General features: G+C 34.3%; 2 protein-coding genes across 3 annotated transcripts in view; both read right to left on the bottom strand.

Annotated features, from left to right (window-relative positions):
• The window catches only part of LOC140061107 (RAC-alpha serine/threonine-protein kinase-like), a 33822-nt gene extending 17081 nt beyond the window's left edge, over positions 1-16741 (bottom strand). Inside the window, exons 1-3 of the mRNA XM_072107558.1 lie at positions 16606-16741; positions 10743-10785; positions 10023-10094 (exon numbers count right to left, since the gene is read on the bottom strand). Coding sequence (XP_071963659.1) covers positions 10023-10071 — 49 coding nt within the window. The 5' untranslated portion in view covers positions 10072-10094; positions 10743-10785; positions 16606-16741. The remainder of the gene's footprint in view (positions 1-10022; positions 10095-10742; positions 10786-16605) is intronic.
• Positions 16742-19322: 2581 nt separating this feature from the next.
• LOC140061055 (placenta-specific gene 8 protein-like) lies at positions 19323-21249 on the bottom strand. Of its 2 annotated transcripts, none has more exons than XM_072107468.1 (5): positions 21190-21249; positions 20618-20695; positions 20322-20385; positions 20007-20146; positions 19323-19594 (listed from the first exon to the last, which is right to left on the bottom strand). In XM_072107468.1, the coding sequence occupies exons 2-5, from the start codon at positions 20684-20686 to the stop codon at positions 19478-19480; spliced, it is 390 nt and encodes a 129-aa protein (XP_071963569.1). In that variant the 5' UTR covers positions 20687-20695; positions 21190-21249; the 3' UTR covers positions 19323-19477. The 2 variants fall into 2 exon arrangements, with proteins under 2 accessions (XP_071963569.1, XP_071963570.1); XM_072107469.1 differs by lacking the exon at positions 21190-21249 and adding an exon at positions 21119-21184.
• Positions 21250-21578: the final 329 nt, after the last annotated feature.

The following is a 21578-nucleotide window of genomic DNA, read 5'->3' as shown; positions in this document are numbered from 1 at the left end:
TGGGGGGATACCTTGTAATTTCCTATTCTTTTACATGCAAAAGGGGGGTATATTTGAATAATCCTAAAAAATTAATTTCTTAACTAAAAAAAAAATTTTAAATGTAGTTTTATGTAATTTTTCCAGATCTTTCTATTTCTGGTATAGTTATCGCGTATACATTGCGCAATTTTGCGTAAATAGACACTTTCCCCCGTTCGGGTCCAATTGGGTTTTTTATTTTGCTAGGGAGTATGATCACGTGACATTTTTCACAATCACACTACTGCAGCTGGCGATCTGTTATTTTGTCGCGATGTTATTTTTGACGGGCAAAAAGTATATTAAAACATTCTGAATGTGACCCTATCATGTTTCACAGTGTAATAATGTGATTATGAGACTACTTATTACTAAAATGTCAAATCTAACGAGATTTGAGAAAGATGTGGCTATATATTCAATAATCAAAGCTAGGCCTAGGCCTACTAGAGTGTAGGTATGTACCGATGCTGCTTGGGCTCCAGCTGCTAGGCTGACACTCAGCAGTGAAGTTTGTTCTGCTGTCACCCAACCTCGGCCTACCCATATGGGCCATGATAGGATGCCTGAATAGTTGCTTTTCAGTCAGGCCTAAGCTTCCACATCGCTTTACTACTCTTGTTCTGTATAGGATTTTGTGTTTCACAATTCTAATGTGCGAGAAAACCCAGGAATGATAAATGGGGCGAAACGACCAAGAATTTTCAAACCCATGAATGCATATATGCCTAGACAAAAAATTCAAGGCTAGCTAGGCTGAGCAGACGGCTTAGCTAGGCCTAGCTTAAAGTTAATAAACAATCTGATAAGATCATTATGCTGTTGTTGTACAGTGCAAATCATGAGGTTACAATACATGTAAATTATACCAGGGAGTTGCTCCCTGATTATACTGACATTTTTATCGGAAATATTACTTAGGCCTAAACAAATCGTATAAAATGTATTCCCCATTTTTCGACACATAATTTACCAAAGGGGAGACATTTCACCCATGCGTTCACCGGCGTCAGTTGCTAAGTGTAACGCGTTTTGCGACGTATTGTAAACTAATAACCCCTAAGTTACTGAAAAAGTGTAATGTATTAAAAAACACTATTTTCTGACCGATTTTTTAGAAATGAGTTTTTGGAAAACATTTCCGTATTTTCCCTGTTTTTTTAATGTAATCACTTTCAATTAAACATACTTAAACATAATATAAGCTGAGAAAGTCTGAGTGTAGCTCCACTTTAAGGTACAAAAAAACACAGTGAGTAATTCTACTACAGCTTGAAAGGAAGTCAAATTTGAAAATAGTCCTGAAAGTAAAATTAGGATCTCAATATCAACAATTAATTATCACAGAAGGCGGACTTATGTTTACCAAGCCTCGATGTAGTTGGTGTGAATCATATCCTTCATTATGTAGCTTATAAAAGGGTTCAATTTCGTGCTAGCATGGTTTAGTTATTTATAGTAACCACTCCAACCTAGCCAAAACATTTTGCTTTGTGTCTTTAAATGTTTGTTAACATTACAATTCTCAATGCTAGTTCTCAAAACTGTTTCCCATTTTTTTTCTAGTACGGAAATTTACTTTGCATTGTGTTCTTCAAATTGTTTTCTTCCTAATGTTTTTACTTCTTTAAATTGTTTACTTGCTAGAGCTTCCATTTACTCAAATTGTTTTACATCCTTTCTAGTCTTTTTACTTCCTAGTCTCTTTACTTCCTAAAATTGTTTTATTTTCTAGTGTTTCTACTTTTTAGAGTTTCTACAGTACTTCCTACTTCCTAGTTTTTCTACTTTCTAAATTGTTTACTTCGTAGTGTTTTTACTTCCCAGTGTTTCTACTTCCTCAAATTGTTTACTTCCTAGTCTTTCTACTTCCTCAAATTGTTTACTTTCTAGTGTTTCTACTTCCTCAAATTGTTTACTTTCTAGTGTTTTTACTTCCTCAAATTGTTTTACTTCCTAGTATTTTAACTTCCTTGAATTATTTACTTCCTAGTGTTTCTACTTCCTCAAATTGTTTACTTTCTAGTGTTTCTACTTCCTTAAAATGTTTTACTTCCTAGTATTTCTACTTCCTTAAATTGTTTACTTCCTACTGTTTCTACTTCTTCAAATTGTTTACTTAGTGTTTCTACTTAATTAAATTGTTTACTCCCTAGAGTTTTTACTACTTCAAACAATTCTTCCACTTTCCATTTCTAATTGTCTTACTTCCTCAAATTGAACATTCAAATATTTTTTTTGTAATACATAACTTCAATGGTGACAAATTTGGAATATTATTAGCATTGGCCTGCTGCAACACATTCCTTAATAAACGATCCAATTTAAAAAGAGGAAGTGCTCAAACCAAAGTCCTTGATCATGTTTTCCAATACAAACAGTCACATTCTTTATATCACCAATCAACTAAACTGAATTCATGACTTCACACAGCTTCCCGTTTTAAGGCATAAATAGATCTTATCTCGTCACATGAATCATCCCATTTTTTTTCACCAGGAGCTAATATGTCACAAATTATGATTTTTGTTAACACCAACTTTCTCCGTAAACAGGATGTTGAGAATTTAATGTAAAAAAAGTCTAAAATTAAAAACATAGTTTACAAGAAATACTGTAGTTCACTCTAAAGATATGGATAAAACTATGATTTTAAGATTTTGAAGTACTGTATTTGATTGATAACTTCCAATAATAATATTAGGAATTATTATTCATGTAATAATATGATTGTCGATTTGCTTGTTGCAAAAACCTATTAAAAAAACGCTGAAAAGAAACGAACAGGTCGTTAGTTGGACACTACTTTTTACAAAAAAAAACAACCTGTTTGGTAAATCAACACTTGATTTTAATAACAACATCCTCTGGACTGGACATTAAGCTGTATAAGTATTTTTAAATAATCCTTACGCAAGATGAATAATACAACTGAAGTGTAGCAAGGGTTGTTACTATGTTACAATGAGAACAATTAACGACAATGGCTTTGTTTTTACATCTTATTTTACTCATCTAAAAGTTAATTGAAATATTTTGAAAAGTGGATGAGAGAAGAAGAATTTAAATAGGTTGTTGTTTTTTTTTTATCTTTTCTGGCAAAACAATTGAATAACAATTATAAAACTGTGTGGAGTTGAAAAACATGCAGCATAATTTTAACAAAATACAATATAATGCAGAATATCTTCAAAGTCTTGGAGTACCCAGCCAAAGAGTAAATTGTTGGCAACCAGACTTTTTTAACCCAGTACCCATCCAAGAATCATGGCACATGAAACTGTTTTTCTAAATATTTTTTTCCAACACCCAACCACTACATTTCTAAAGCTGCACCCTGAGAACAAGATCGATCAAATAATACCTTTTTCTATCATTTCTATTTATAGTAATTATTAGCTAATAAATTACAGTATTAAAGAATGTTGTCAGCCTATCCTTGTCTCACACTGCAAGTATCAAAATACTACCCTATCTAAAGAATGTGAATGAGTCCTTCCACTCCTTCAAACAAGAATGTTTAAACCTGATGAGTACTATAATATTAATAATTAGTTGAGAGAGAGTGATAGAACATGCAATGGAATGTCCAATGAATGCGTAACAACAACAACAGTAATTGCATAACATTTGCATTGTAAAAACAAACAAAATTGCACTACATAATTAATAATAATTTATCACTCGATAGTATTAAATTACAATTTTGTAAATACATCACTGGTGTTTAAGGTACATGTAGTTGAGTGGTTGAGCAGGACAGGGGTGCAGCATGGCATAAACTCGGCACAGGTTAAATTCTCTACTCGGATTGACCATAGTTCTGGTGGTAGAACACTCTGGTAGTAAGGATTTTCAGAATGTTAGGTGGTTACCCGGTGTACTATATACTTTTTTCTGTGGAAGCCGAATGAGCGCAGTTTGGTGGCAGTTCGAGACGAGGGATATTTAGCAAAGATGGAATTTGTTTGGAGTCGTTCACACATGCAGTTAGACTGCAACACATAGGGTACTTCCAACATTTACAGTACAATGTATACTTCCATCAGGTACGATCTCATACACTCAAAAACAGAAAGTTGTACTTTTTGTTTTGATACAGATTTAGTGGCGTAACGTAGAGACCCGAGGCCCCTGGTTTAGGAAGCCAAAGTGGAGCGCTTTTTTGACATATTTTAATGCCTGTTTTTTCCTCTTGGCACTGTTTAGGGCCCCATAAGCGCTTTTTTCAACATTCTAAAAACATAAAAAATGTACTGTTTCTTATAAACATCAATTCTAGTAGGCCTGTTAAGTGACCCAATCCTTCAAATTGTGATAACATTCTGAAACTTTGCACAGTTATTCATTAGGGTGTCAAAAATATGAAATGGAAGGGTTGCACAAAATTTGGTCAGGGGAAAGCCGCCATTTTGGATTTCAAAATGGCGGACCCAAATTGTTCACTTTTCAGGTATATCTCTGCTAAATAGGCACCTAGAGTTCTGAATTTAGGTGCAAATTATATGGTAATGGGGTCAACAAAGATATTGGTATAACTAACATTTTAATTGCATGGCGGCCATTTTAGATTTCAAAATGGCGGACTTCAAATTTTCACTTTTTAGGTATATCTCTGCTAAAGAGGCACCTAGAGTTCTGATTTTAGGTGCAAATTATATGGTAGTGGGGTCACCAAACATACTGGTATAACTAACATTTTGATTCCATGGCGGCCATGTTGGATTTCAAAATGGCAGATTTCAAATTTTCATTTTTCAGGCATATCTCTGCTAAAAAGGCACCTAGAGTTCTGATTTTAGGTGCAAATTATATGTTAATGGGGTCACCAAACATATTGGTATAACTAACATTTTGAGTGCATGGCGGCCATTTTGGATTTCAAAATGGCGGACTTCAAATTTTCACTTTTCAGGTATCTCTGCTAAAAAGGTACACAGAGTTTTGATTTTAGGTGCCAATTATATGGTAATGGGTAACCAAACATATTATTAACTGACATTTTTATTGCATGGCGGCCATTTTGAATTTCAAAATGGCAAACTCAAAATGTTTCAGTACGGTACCTACAGTTATAATTTTAGGTACAAAGTATAATATAGTATTGAGGTCAACAAACATATTGGTATAACGTCTTTGATTGCATGGCGGCCATTTTGAATGTAGCTCAACCCGTACTGGCTTTACACTATTTGTTTATGTTCATATGCATTTAACACGGACACTTATTGTAGGTCACATTTTCCCTGGCAACCACACAGCTCTGTGCATCGTAAATCACTCTTTCTGCATTTACAGCATCCAAGATCACAGTCGGTGTGTCCACAGCGAATTAAAACCTTTGTGACATCTGAAAGTTCCGGCAATGAACTCCAAGCTGGACTAAATTTGTTGCCGTTCTTCCTCTATCCCCAGTTCGCTGGGTCCTGTTCAACCCTGAATGCATCTAGACAGTCGTACCACTTCCTGGCTTCCGTTTCACATGTTCTCTTAATGCTTTTCAATAGTCTTTCTCTTGTTGTAAAAAGATATCGTCTTGCATCATTAAATGTTCTGCAGTAGACATAGTTACAACAAACTGTTCTAGATAATCTGTGTCTGTTTCACTAACATGCCCTACAGACAATGACATCCTCTCAAAAACTGGAGTCATACATGGCATCTTTTTCAAAGTCTCGTTAAATGTAGCTTTACCTTTTCCTTAAACAGATGAAGTTCTATCACAACCGCTAATGGTATGAAAGAACAAGTAAGCGGCTGATGCTTGTGATCCAAGAGAAGAAGCAATCTCGTGTATTGGGATGGCCTTCAAGTGCTTCCCACTCCAAACTCGATCCGAAGCTCGTGGATGCCAGGTATTCTGTGGAAAGCTGACAACAACATCATTGTGTACAGTCTTGACAATGCGTGGAAAATTTCAGCGGCAAGTTTAACGTGAACAAACATACGTTCATCTGCCTCTTCTATGTTACATGGCATCAGCGATTGTATATTTACTGGTTTGTTACAGCTCTGTCTCCCAAAGACCCTACAAACATTCCGTGATTTGTGCCAATGTTCTCTACTACTTCAGTTACAATAAATGAAAACAACTCTGATTTGTTGTCATCAAATCTAAAAAATGTGGTCCAATTGTTGGGCAAGCTCCCGCTGGCTTTAACGACCCTCCTTACACCAGAGACGCGGTTTGAACGCGTACCAGACTTTAAACTGTCGTTAAAGTATCTATCGAAAAACAAATCTAGTCGTGTCACTGATCGAAGTTGATGGTTGTATGACACTTGATATATACTCAATGAATGTCTTCGAATCATTGGGCCTGAACATATTGATTATTGCTGGTCCATCTAACACCTTGGCAGCAACTAATGGTGCTTCATTTTGTCGTACAACCATATATAGACCATCAACTTCGATCAGTGACGTGACCAGATTTGGTTTTCGATAGATACTTTAACGACGGTTTAAAGTCTAGTACGCGTTCAAACCGCGGCTCTGGTGTAAGGAGGGGCGTCAAAGCCAGTGGGAGCATGCCCAACAATTTGACCACATATTCGAGATATGATGACAACAAATCAGAGTTGTTTCATTAATTGTAACTGAAGTAGTAGAGAACATTGACACAAATCACGGAATGTTTGTAGGGTCTCTGAGAGACAGAGCTGTAACAAACCAGTCTGTAAATATAAAACCGCTGATGCCATGTAACATAGAAGAGGCAGATGAACGTATGTTTGTTCATGTTAAACATGCCGCTAAAATTTGTCCGCGCATTCTTGTCAAGACTGTAGACAGTGATGTTGTGGTTATTTCATTGTCAACTTTCCACAGAATACCTGGCATCCACGAGGTTTGGATCGAGTTTGGAGTGGGGAAGCACTTGAAGTATATCTCAATACACAAGATTACTTCTCTTGGATCACAAGCATCAGCCGCTTACTTGTTCTTTCATTCCTTTAGCAGTTGTGATACAACTTCATCTGTTCAAGGAAAGGAATTTGAGACGATGTCATTGTCTGTAGGGGATGTTAGTGACACAGATTATCTAGAACAGTTTGTTGTAACTATGTAGAAAGAAGGTAAATGATGCAAGACGATATCTTTTCACTACAGACTATTGAAAATATCCCCCCAACATCTGCGGCATTAAGAGAACATGTGAAACGGTCTTTTCTACAAGCCAGAAAGTGGTACAACTGTCTAGATGCATTCAGGGTTGAACAGGACCCAGCAAACTGGGGATGGAGGAAGGACGGCAACAAATTTAGTCCAGTTTGGAGTTCATTGCCGGAACTTTCAGATGTCACAAATCGCTGTGACACACCGACTGTGATCTTGGACGCTGTAAATGCAGAAAGAGTGATTTGTGATGTACAGAGCTGTGTGGTTACCAGGTTTGAGCTACATTCAAAATGGCAATCAAAGACGTTATACCAATATGTTTGTTGACCTCAATACCATATTATACTTTGTACCTAAAATTATAACTGTAGGTACCGTACTGAAACATTTTGAGCTTGCCATTTTGAAATTCAAAATGGCCGCCATGCAATCAAAATGTTAGTTAAATAGCAATATATTTGGTGACCCATTACCATATAATTTGCACCTAAAATCAGAGCACTGTGTACCTTTTTAGCAGAGATATACCTGAAAAGTTATTGGGGTCCGCCATTTTAAAATCCAACATGGCCGCCATGCAATTAAAATGTTAGTTATACCAATATGTTTGGTGACCCCATTACCATAATTATAATTTGCACCTAAAATCACAATTCTAGGTGCCTTTTTAGCAGAGATATACCTGAAAAGTGAAAATTTGAAGTCCGCCATTTTGAAATCCAACATGGCCGCCATGCAATCAAATGTTAATTATACCAATATGTTTGGTGACCCATTATCATATAATTTGCATCTAAAATCAGAGCACTGTGTACCTTTTTAGCAGAGATATACCTGAAAAGTTATTGGGGTCCGCCATTTTGAAATCCAACATGGCCGCCATGCAATTAAAATGTTAGTTATACCAATATGTTTGGTGACCCCATTACCATAATTATAATTTGCACCTAAAATCACAATTCTAGGTGCCTTTTTAGCAGAGATATACCTGAAAAGTGAAAATTTGAAGTCCGCCATTTTGAAATCCAACATGGCCGCCATGCAATCAAATGTTAATTATACCAATATGTTTGGTGACCCCACTACCATATATTTTGCAGGTAAAATCAGAACTCTAGGTGCCTCTTTAGCAGAGATATACCTGACAAGTGAAAATTTGAGGTCAGCCATTTTGAAATCCAAAATGGCGGCTTTCCCCTGACCAAATTTTGTGCAACCCTTCCATTTAATATTTTTGACACCCTAATGAATAACTGTGCAAAGTTTCAAAATGTTATCACAAGTTGAAGGATTTGCCTAAAATATGCTCCTTAACATGCCTACTATTCTGGGTTATCTTTATTACATTTTAAGTGTTACTTTTTTTGGTAACACTTAATGTAATAAATAGGTCAACATATAGAAAAAGAAAAACATTATAAGATGTCTTGTCAATTGTCTATAATAAACTTTCACATTGAGATTCATAATAATCCATTTGGATTATTTTGTGTCTTATTACTGAAATCAGGCCAAGATTTATTAGCCAATAATACCAGTTTTTAAATTTTATATCCATTCTTTCATTGATTCTACAGCCTGTACATTTACTTTCATTGCTTTGTTTTTAAAGCATTAAATTTTATATTGTCTAAATTGAGTATCTCCTATTTATGTACACGTCCATCAAGACAGTTCGCATAATTGAGAAAGTTCAGAGAAGTGATGACTTAATGAAATGTCATTCATTACTCCTTCCATTTAATACACAATGTATTAAGTACAGTACCACCACTATCACAGACTCTGCTGTCTGCCTTCAACATAATATATCAGTAACGCCTTCCTGCCCTTAACCCTCACCACACCCAAACAACCTCCTCATTCAACACAAAATTTCTATCAATATATATGACAAATATTCTGTTGAATAGATCTTTGCAACGTTGACATTTGTTTATATTATACACTTCCCTTTTACACATATCAAGCTAAGACCCTACCCTACAATTTGAAGGGTCCTGGAGGTGTCTACTTTAAAATGCTCTATATAGCCTGTTTAAAACTGTTTTATATTATAGTACTTTTACTGTATAAAGAATATAATTTTCATTCGGCCTATTTGACTGGATAATACAAGAATATAGAACAATATTTAAAAGATGACTAAGACTTTTAAACCTTGAAGTGGTACGTCTACAACCCAATTATTAATGCTCAAATCACTTGAAGCTATTTAGCTAAAAATATCTGGTTGTTTCCTGCCCCAGATCTGCATCAGACCAAAACTGGTAAAAAATATTTCCTTTTAGTAAACCAATTGCAAGTCGTCAGTATCATCAAAATAATAAGAGCCCATTTCTACTGAACACAGTTTAAAAACGTATTTTGAAATTATTGCTATAAAAAACCACAGAATTCTTTCTATATGGTTTTAAAAATTCCAATTTATTCCGGTCTTGATCTTCAAAACTCATTTTCTGTGAAGCAAATTTTAACTACAATAATCCCAGTCTCAATTTGACCACTGACTGACCACAGAGTAGCACAAACATTTGACTAATCTTTGTGGATAATGACGACGTCATTAGAAAAGAAAATATCTCATTGGTTTTATTTTGAGTAAAAATATGGTTGCAACAGGATCTTTGTCTTTGAGGATTTCTCAATATAAAAAGGTCCAGAATTTAAAGGTCTATGGTTTGGAAATGACCTTTTTCCTTTATGGTAAAATTAGTTAAGGCCAAATTAAAATGCGTACTTACTAAACCAAAGTCTTGGGTTAAAATCCTGGCATTGTCACAGTACCAGTACTAAAGCCTCTAATTGGATTTACTGTATATGATATAAATAAACTACTAATTTTAAGATGAAAATAAAAAAAAACTATTTAGACAAACCTCGTTTATATAGCCATCCTTCCTTCACAATCGCATCGTTTGCAGACATTTTTCACGGTCGTTGAAACACTTCTGCAAATCCAATAAAAAAATTTAAAAAACTGATTTTCAGTCTCCAGGTGAATCAAAATAGCAGAGTTAAAATACAGCTTGCTGATTTTTCAAAAAAACAAGGCTTAAAGGGAAAATATTGTCAGAGCTGAGCAAAATAGAATATCATTAGGCCAAGGTAAGGAGGCCTCACAGTGGTAAACATGACAAGATATATTAACTCATTAATAGTAATACAGGCTTGTAAACTCGGCTTGTACAGCAATCAGTCAATTCCTGTTTGTCATTTGGCGAGTGTAGGATGTGTCGCGAGTTTCTCTCACGAAAAATACAGGTTCGTCATGGTTAATATCAGGGACTAAAACGTTACTCGCATTTCGACCGGATTTATTTTCTACAAACAAGGAAGGATTCAATTGGCCGGGAATTTATTGCAATGCGTCGATTATTCACAACATATTACATCTCATCAATCAGTGACACATCGTTCAATCTCAGCATACAGCATAACGACTTGTCAATCGTAATTGAAAATTGTCCAGTAAACAACCTAAAACACACACACATCTAGAATGATTAATTAAAATATTTTGAAAAATTTATTTTAGTTAGTTTAACAAGTTATTTTTCAAAATTGAACAAATAAAATAAAAACAATTATCAAATTACCTGTAAGTCAATAAATCCTTAACCAAATGTGTTTCAACAAATTCTGAATTAAAAAAAGAAATATTCGATTAAAAATTAATGAAAAAAATGGGAAATGTTACTGGAACTGGAATGAAGAGCCAATAAACTAAGGTTGATTAGCTAAGACTAAACATGGGCAGTATCTACTATTAACAGTACAATGTTGTCTGAGTAAAATTGCTGAAGATCAACTTGTTTTGTTTTGGGTTGGGGAGGAAAACAGTGGAGGGAAAGTAAAATAAAAATGTAAAATTTCACCAATCACTCATTCATTCACTATAGATAGTCTAAAGCTCTCTACACTACCAAATATGGTAGTGATTATATGATATCATCATGACCATACTGTATATGATGGGAACTTTTTTTGGTCACATAAAGTTTGATAGTGTAGACAGAGCTTAATTTATAAAGGAGCAAGAAATATGTAATTGATGAAATGCCATGGATATAATGGTACAGTAATTGTGTTAGAAAGATGTGGGCGGAGAGACAACCACCTTCACAGTCTTCCACCCACCCTAACTAAAAGTGGATCTGAAGGTCTCCCACCCTGCCGGATTTCAACACAACACCCACATAATTAAAACCTCTGGTACTTTTTTCTCTAACTACCCACTACCTTTTTGACACGTACCTCTAATTAGACTCTAGCTATATCCATGCATAATCTTTCCAAACTATACCATCCATTATTATTAAACCTATTCTATTCTGACATCAGTATACTTTAAATTGAACAATTTGGTTTTGTCTTAATTAAACAACTAACAGTTACTGTACATTAAATTACATAATTAAACAAAACAAAATTTTAAAATGTTGGAGGCCTTGACTGATATTTTATTGAATTTAATTTTACTACAAAGTATCATTCATGTATCTAATTTTGTTAGTTTTCTAAATATTTTATTAAATTTACTTAGAACAGCTATTTTTTAATTTAAGGAATTGATAAATAATAAATATCTTATAAAAGATATAATAAAAGTAAAGTGTATGGCCTGTAGTTTTTATTATTTTTCAAGGAATGTGTACCTTCTCTATAGATTTAACTGTAAAGGCTTAATAAAGGTAAAGAATGTTAACAATTAAATGCTTGACAATTGAGTAGCACAAAACAGTTAATAACCAGTATACCAAAATAATACTATTATTTAGTACTATATAAAGGTATAACAATGTTGTACTGTATTTAGACTAAAAAGGGGAATTTTATGGATTAATGTATCAGTTAGAATTACCTGTTTACAAATACTTTAAACTATGGTATTGCAGAAGTTCTCTTTTGGTATGAACTGACCAGGCACTTTCTTTTAACTTTCATGACAAGATTCAAGGACTATACCATTATGGGATAAGGGCATATTGTATCTCTCTTTAGAGAGACGGGTTATTGTTTATTCGGTAAGTTGAGCCAAAATAGACTTTACTGATAATTTGCTCTATAATATAAAAGCTTTAAAACTATTCTCGTTTGTATTGTTTTATGAGTTCATGACTTATTAGCTAATTTACTTTTGTGAAGAGTGTGAAAAACACCAAACCTAGATAAAATGTGTTAAGGACTATAAAAAAAAGTTAAGGTATATATTAAGCCTCCTCATGTGCCCATGTCATCGTACATCGTTTCTCATCAAGTAGTATTTCACAGTGCAGTCAACAAGTTGTCACAGTGTCTCCAAACACAAAAGGACAAACCATCTAAACACAGCCAACCTGGTGTATACTGTATCCCATGTAAATGTGAAAAGGTATACATTGGGGAAACTGGATGTGACCTTCAAACCAGGCTCAAAGAACATCAAGGCCATGCCATTGCCAGAAGAGGAGAGCAAGAAAAATCAGTTTTAAATGCATTCTTACAAACAACAACATCGAGTTAATTGGAAAGATGCTGAACTAATTGATACCGTTCCTTCTTGGCATTCCAGACGAACCAGGGAAGCTTTTGAAATCTACAAACACAACACTGTTCATCAAGATGTGTTATCAGTGAAATTTGGCTATCTTTATTCAACAAGAATCTTCATCGACAGTTTCTGGCCAGTTTACATTCCAGTTTAATGAGGCAAAGTCGGATATTGAAGCTTGTGTTGTTGATGTTCAGGATTGGCTAACTGAAAACATGCTCTGTTTTAACCCTGGTAAAACAGAAGTTTTATTTCCTTATTCAAGACACTCCAAGAATTTGCCCATTGCTAGAAACATCAGCATTGGCAATCACACCATCATTGGAGGTTAGAAATATCGGAGTTGTATTTGATTCAGCAATGACTATGTCCAGACATATCAACAACATTAGTAAATCTGTTACCTACCACTTTCGTAACATAAGATCAATTCGCAAATCCTTAACCCACTCCTCGCTTATTAAACTTGTCCATGCACTCATAACATCACGGTTAGACTACTGCAATACCATTTTGTTTGATCAACCAAATAAAGAACTACAACTTCTTTTTGGTTATCCGCACTTGGCGGATAACCCCTTGTTATTGTCAGGATTCTTTTTTTTTTCGTTATTCTTCATTCTTTCCCCGAATTTTGTTCGCAGCGTATCTCTAATTCTTGTCAACATAAGATTTCATAACTTTGTCATAAGATTGACCTATAGCTGTAGATGTGCAGCCAAGCTTTTCGGCGATTTCGGAGTTGCGCAGCGTAAGTTACGCGTGATTTTATGAATTTCAATGATTGAATATAGATTAAAAACCAAAAGTCATTTTGTATTTGGTGAAAATTTAAGTCATATCAAGCGCAAACTTTCTATGGATTAAAAATGGCAGTTTGCGCAGAAAGTTACGCGCGCACGTGCGTTTAAAATGTCAAAATGCGAAAAATCAACTTCTACGCGTTTCATGTCATTTTGAGCATTTCAAAAATTCCCACGCGTGCGCATTTTTTTACGCGCGCGTGCGTTCGTAGCGCAAAAACATCTATTTTTTGGTTGATTTATTTTTTTTCAGCCTTTTCTAGTAATTTTATCAACTTTTCAAACAATTTAGACTTAAAATCACGTCATACGAGCACGTCGAATTGCACAATTCGCGCGCGTTTTTGATGAAAAAGTTCAAATATTTGTGAAAATTATGCCCTTTTTTAAACAGTCGTAGATTCTAAACTACGTGGTGTTTTTTTTTTAAATTACATAATCTGGAAGTAGATGAGTTGTAGATATCGAATAATGCATCGATATGGCTAACCGGACATTGTGACGTCATCGTATGGCCACTCGAATATAAAACATAGGATTTTTGTCTCTTTCGTCATAGCTCGTCACATTTAATAGAGCGCATCTCCACTTATCCGTATTCCATTGCCCTCCATTTTTTTATATTGTCTAAGTCAGTCAATTATCTTTCGCATGATTCACCATTTTTAAAATTTTTATGACGTCATCATGTTCAAAAGTGTCAATAACTTTGGTCACTTATTTTCACCTATTCTGCACTGTATGTAGTACGTATACAGTATAGAGTGTACCGTATATACTTAGACGCGACACAAAATAGAGAGCAAACTGAAATTGTTTCAATGGCATAATTGTTTTTCTGCGCGCAATATTCTAACGTATGACGTGCACGCTGCGGATAACCTAACTCGTCCGTAGTGACGAGTTCAAATCTAGTTAAATACTGCAGCTCGACTTGTATCCAGCACTTCAAGATTTTTCTCATAATATACATCAATATTATATAAACTTCACTGGCTTCCAATTAAACAACACATTATTTTTAAACTAAAATGTTAATTACATGTAAATCTCTTCAAGACAAATCCCCATTATATATTTTCAATTTAATTATACGTAGATCTTCAGTTTACAAAAGATCTCTTAGGTCGACCACTATAAATCCATCTGCACTTTTTGTTACACCCAGCCGCATTAAGACCTATGGTGATCGAGCTTTTGCAGTTGCAGCTCCTAAACTGTGGAACAATCTTCCTGATCCTATTAAAAATGCATCCTCTATCATTCAAAACACTCTTAAAAACCCATCTTTTTTTTTCTTTGTAATTACCTCTGCCAAGGAGGTTATGCTTTCACCCCTGTATGTTTGTGTGTGTCTGTGAACAGCCAGGAGACCACAGTTTTCATCCGATTCTCACCAAATTTGGCCACAATGATCTGTGCCCCAAAAGCTTGGACGAGTTCGATTGTAAGGGGAAAGGTCATAGGTCAAGGTCACAACTAACAAAAACTACAGACCACAGTTTTTATCCGATTCTCACCAAACTTAGCCACAATGATCAATGACTCATCATATAATTGTGTTTAAATTTTGAAGGGTCAGGGTTAAAGATCAAGATCCACAAAAAAAAAGAAAAAAAAACTCAACAGGACTTGAACCAGCAAACCACACCAAACTCTCATTCACAACTTTGTAGTGTGCAGTTAGCCTATTTATATTTAGAACTAATAAAAACATTTTTTTTTTAATATATAATATATATTTTTTCCGGGACATTTTATGTAGGGAAATTTTACAGTAGGCGGAGGTTTGTACTCTCGGAGTACCCTCTCGTTTCTTTCTGTTTTTTCTCTCAGCGCTTTGGGACAATCTTTTGATTGTATAATCGCTTTATAAATCGAACAACATTATGATTAATATTACACAATCCTGTCTAGTTTGGCCAGTCTAAACCCAGCTTCGACACAATGCTATTGTTTGTATTTTTTAGCTTGTCTTACCTTGCTTTTCATACCTATTAGAAACAATGCTCACCTATTAGCTAGTTTCCATTCACTATTGTTCATTATCAACTAAACCAAATGTCATTGATATTTATCTCATTATAGTGTTAGGTCTACATTGTTGTTCCCCAATTCATTTTACCGTATATTGTACAGTTCCTAACTTATCCTACAGTATATGTTGATTTCTTGTAGTTTTGTATTTTTAGGTGTCAGTGGGTTTCCTGCTGCTGTAGTGATAATTATCAATGGTATTGTAGTTCCTGTAGTCGAATTGTTTTGACATGTTGACTACATCGACTTTTTATTGTAATTGTTGTTTATTATATCTTTTTTTTCCACATTTCTTATGGATGCACGCACCTTCCATTTGGTCGAGTGCCACTGTTGTAAAAGTGTAAACTGCAAATAAATTATTATTATTGTTCATCAGAAACAATGCTATTCTGCAGCTAGTCTCAACCCCTCCGACTGTGTGAACTTGCTATCTGGCTTTCACACCAATCCCACCCTTTTCTACTTATATTCCACTTAAATATTCCAAGTTTCCTGGACTTTCTGCATTCTCACTGTTGAGGACGATCAAAGCATATTGATGAAAACGTCGAGAAACTCAACAGTTCTTTTCAGAACTACGTGGTGTACCGCAAACTTATATCAACATTTGATTTCGCCATGCAGACCTTCAAACAATTTAATCCCTAATTATTAGTCAATCATAGTATACTAGGCCTTAGTACTGGCCTAAGTTAGGCTACTATACTAACTAAAAAGGCCCAACCTAGAAAAGCCAGCCAGGCCCTGCAATACCTCCACAAAAAGAGCTCTACTTCTAATCTATTATTGACATTATTTATTACAATTGAATATACTGTATATAGGCCTAGTGTATTACTATTATAACAAATGTGGGGTATATAATATTAATAGGCAGGCAATGTAGAATGTAGCATTCTCTTTCTCCGGGAGTAGGCCTAGGTAGTGTGTACATGTATGGTTCATGAACCAAAGAAGACTGCTGAAGCGAGCCTTCCCATCTCTCATCATTCATTCTTCCCCACCTCATCATCAATCAGCACACACCAAACCAAGCCTAGCCTATCTGGTTGTTCTAAATAATGTAAACGATAATTCTGTACTTGCCTTTTAGAAAACATACGTCCCTTTGATATTAAGACGTCGATGTAATCGTACGATAGGCCCAAAATATTGTATATTTTACCTGTTTAGCATTATTGGGAGGATATCTTACCGAAGGGCACTTCCTCCTTTTTGCTATCCCAGTGCACAAGTCATAGTGACGTCATGATCGCGACAAACATCAAAACAACCTACTGCCCTCTATTTACTGAGATGATATTTTTGATTAAAAAAATACTCTACAGTATCATTTTGGTATTAAAGGTCAGGTGCGGGCAAAACAATTCTATTTGATCATACATTCTAATAATGTTAATCTATAGTTATGTTTCATAATTTTTTTCATTTTATTGACATCTTCTCAGTGGCACAAATGTAAAGAGATAAGCATTAATAATATGAACAACGGTGTGTTAAAATAAATATAGGTAGTTAGGCCTTGACTTGAATTTGACATTTTCAGGATTTCTGTACCTGACCTTTAAAAGGACAACTTTATCCGCGACCATTACTTGGATCTCTAGTCAATGGGTTGACAACGTATTATTATAGTAGCCTAAGGATGTAAGCTTACAACGATAATGTAGGCATATATCAGAACAATTCGAGATTTCCGATTTAAAAAATGATTTACTTTAGATACTTTTAGACAAACAGAACATAATTATATCAGGCCTATAATAGGTCTATACGCTTATGTGCTGAAGAAAATTCAATAGAGACGGTATAATATATAACAAGTAAAACGATACAACAACCCGGACTAAAATTGGATAGAGGGTGTTTCGGAGTCTCAAAACAAATGATGTAACTATAATCAACTGAATCTAACTGGTCGATAACCACAGAATGAATTATACATCACAACAGGTCATTTTTGGTGTGGTAATTTGCATATAGGTGGTAAACCCACTAACAAAAGAACAATGCTCTAGTAGTGAACGCTGACGCATTCACCTTCTGAACAGAGAGGGCGCTATATAAAACTCACTGGCAGAGCCATATATAAAGAGTTACGACATTCTATTATAACTATATTATTATTACTATTTATATAACACCTATATAAATTCCTGTCATTTGATTGGACGAATGTGGGTCACATGGCGTGCAATAGTACGCACTATTCAACGATCGTTAAATAGTACTTTTTGAAACATTTTTGTGTACGAAAAAAAAACGTCTAGATGTTATATAAAACAAATAATGAATGTTTTGTATTCGTGTAATGGTACAAATAATGGCACTTGGTGAATGATGAAAGGTTATATCAACTCGGCTTTGCCTCGTTGATATAACCTTTCATCATTCACCTCGTGCCAATATTTGTACCATTGCACTGATAAACATTCATTATTTGTATAATATTATGACTATATAGTCACGTGATATGCAGATCAATTTGTGTCAAACTTGTCTCCATTAATGCATGTAAAGAATAGGACCAAGAAAATACTTTAAACTTTTTCTTATATTTAAAAAAAATGTAATTGCACATTTTACGGTGAAATATCGATGTTCAGAGCGTAAAGAAGTACTTGCGGCAAAGAATATTGCGCGCGCGTGCGCTAGTACATTATAAAGTTCGATTGATTGATTCTGGAACGAAACATCCCATAACTACGTCCTATTAATAACAATTATGTAACATTTTAAATTCATAATGCATGCTTTGATGACTAAATAAAATAATAAAGTGTCGTGGATATATTTGTCAATATATTGAATAGCGTATGAACAATATTAAAATAATAAAGGCAAATTATTACAAATGAAATGATGAACGAGTCTCTGAAAGTTTGTGTCAAAAACACACAGAGAGCCATATACTGTATAAAAAGAGGGGTGAATTTGTGTGTTTTTTGTATTGGTTCATGCTTTGATGTATCCTGACTTACATGTAGGCCCTAGCATTTATTCTTTTGTTATTATAGGCACAATATATGTATGTTACCAAATTAATACCATTAATAAAATCAATTACTAAAATAAAAACGGAATATAAGCGTTATTTCATAGACAAAAAAAATATAAAAATAATGCATGAACTATAGGAAAACGCTATACAAAATAGACGCGCGCGCCCTCAGCGTGCGAATTCTTTGACACAAAAATGGCTTCTAATTTTCAATGTCGTAACTCTTTTTGGCTGCTAAATCGGGATTGCTACAACGGACACTATACTAGTACAGTACTGTATAAGGGAATATGGTTTTTTTTAAACTTAGTTTCGATTCTTGTCTGTTCAAACTAGACGTTTCAAGCTGGAAGTATTATACGTATGATGTATGAACACCATGTTTACAAAAATATTTATCTTTTCACTAAAAATAAGTCAATAAAATATAAATCATTTTTAAACCCATTTTCTATAGAAAATTTTTCTTTTTCTTTATAGTGGATTATTCCGGATACAGCTGAAAGCTGAGGAAAGTTGTTGTCCATCATAACTTTAAAACTAATAGTAGGAGGCCTACAGATCGTATAAAATAAATGTATAACCTATGATGATATGATCTAATCCCATTATAAAAAATCCTGTAATACAGATTTATATATCGAAGCGCATAATCTTGCGGCCAATTTGTTAACTTTTAACAAAACGCATGTGTAAGTTTTAATTTGCTAGGTGATGGTGAACGGCTTCAGACTCGTAGTTACCAGACCCCGTGACCACTTTTGCCACACGACGACAGTACAAAACAGAACACACATTTATCATTTGTTATACCATGGAGCTATAATAGCTCCATGGTTATACAATGTTATATATTTTAATACATCTACATTTAAACTATTCTCACTATTTATGATATAATTATATGTTTAGTGTTCATTTTTATTTATTAATTATACATATACACATTTGTTTTCTTCATTTTCTTATGAATGTTGTTCTTCCCATGCGTACGTTGTTTATCTCCCTTATCATTTGGCTAACTACACATGGAACACAGCAATAGTACATAGCACAGTCATTACAAAGTGATCCCTGCAAAATAAAATATAAAATACACTTCAATGAATAGAACAAGTACGGTGTTACAGACTACGGATAAAGCGCCTTTTACTTTAGAAATAATGTTGACTGAATTGTGTTCTTTGGAAAAACTGTTATGATCTGAAAAAGGAGGAAATGGTGAAATCCGATAATTAAAAACGTTGGGCACAGGCCTATATTGTAAACAAAAGTGTTTTAAACATAGAGGGAAATAGCGCCACCAATATAATTCAATTCAATATCGGGGTTTTTTTCTGTGCTCTGTTCTGGGTTGACCCAACTAGCATAGGTGTTTAGCACCGATTTAGTCTTTCCTTGCCTTTTATATATGTTGTGTCTTCTTTGTATATGAAAAATTAAATAACTAAAAATAAAAATAAAATCTATTATCTATTGTAATTACTCTAATTCCATATTGTGTACGAAGTTTGGTTCTAATTGCTATGGGGGCTCCGGGAACGCAACATGGGACTATACACGATTCATCTGCCTCACAGGCTAAGTAACTTTCAGCAATCGTTGGACAGCAAAACGCCAATAGACCTAAAAGAGAATAAATATTTGAAAATATCAAGGAAGGTTGTGCAGGAACGAACATTTTATTCTTGTGTCTGTCTCATATCTTAACCACTGATACATTTCGTGGCCAACCTGAATATTTAATTGATTAATGAAGGGAAAATGGGAATTTTAAAAAACCGAACTGAACAAAACTTACATGGTGTTATTTCTTCCAAGCAGCCAAAAAGCCCCGTAGACCAGTCCCGTTGTTGATTGCCTTGCTGAAAAAAAGAAAAAAGAATTAAGAACGTAAACGTTACGAGAAATTAAGCATATTTAATGTTAGCCATAAAACCGTAAATTAAGTCTATAGTAGATAGATATTTTTTTCGTTTATTTTATGTAAAAAAAGAATTAAATTAAATAAAAGAGGACTGATATCAAAATAGAAACGTTTGGTTATTGGTGGAAAATTCAATCCGAATTCCAATGTTTCTAGGCCTAATCACTTACCAAGTTCAAATTTGGATCAAATACCATAGGCTGAGGCTGCTGCTGTACGACCACGGTTGTCTGAGCCATTGCACTAACCTGTATTATTAAAAATACAAATAAAATGTATTCTTTATCCTTTCTTAAAGGAAAACGTGCAGATTTTTACCCCAACCTCGTTGTTAAAATAATATATAATACGGAAAGCAATAGCAATGGGCCAATAGCTAGGAGACTGCCATCACGTCAAATTTAAAATGTTAGCTAGCAATGAAATGTTTCAATGTTTCTAGTGTGTTTGGTAATTTATTTCTACTAATTAATTCTTTTTAAGTGTGGTTTAATTCTTCCAAAATGATACATAATGAAATTCTTAGACAATTAGGCCTACAATACATTTCGTGTGTCGAAACATAGCGCGGTGTTATAACTGAGATGTAGTTCATCAGCCTAACCATGGAGGAGGAAAAAAAAACCTCTATAGCCTAACACATTGAACAAAGCAGTAACTATGTACTAAACCTAAATGGCATTCCTTTCACTGAAGTAAAGATGTTATGGTTAAATAATGGTAATCTTCCATCAAACTTTACCTGATATCTGGTGGGGTAAGAGCCGCTTCACTTTCCTAAACCTCACAGAGTCGGTATCCAGATTTGACTAACGAAAATTTGAATATTTCGTACGGCAGGTGATTTTGTATACGTCATTAGTACTAAGTAAAGCTCTGATTGGTTTATCGTCTTGAGTCCGTGGGGCAACTATTTAAATGATTTCAGTAACTCTGTTTCATTCACCTTTTCATCCTCATAGTAATTACTTTACTGAATATGTCACTAGTTCTGCAGAGTTATGAACACATTCTTTTAGATACAACGCATAATTTTAATATATCTGATAAAAATTAATTATAATTATTAGGCCTATCTTTAAACGTTGCCTTGATACAAGACAATTCATGAAACTCAAAAGAATAAAACAA

Source organism: Antedon mediterranea, chromosome 10 (genome assembly GCF_964355755.1).
Source record: "Antedon mediterranea chromosome 10, ecAntMedi1.1, whole genome shotgun sequence".
Classification (NCBI taxonomy): Eukaryota; Metazoa; Echinodermata; class Crinoidea; order Comatulida; family Antedonidae; genus Antedon; species Antedon mediterranea.
The sequence above is the reverse complement of the archived record's forward strand: the minus strand, read 5'-3'. Positions and strand labels throughout refer to the sequence as shown.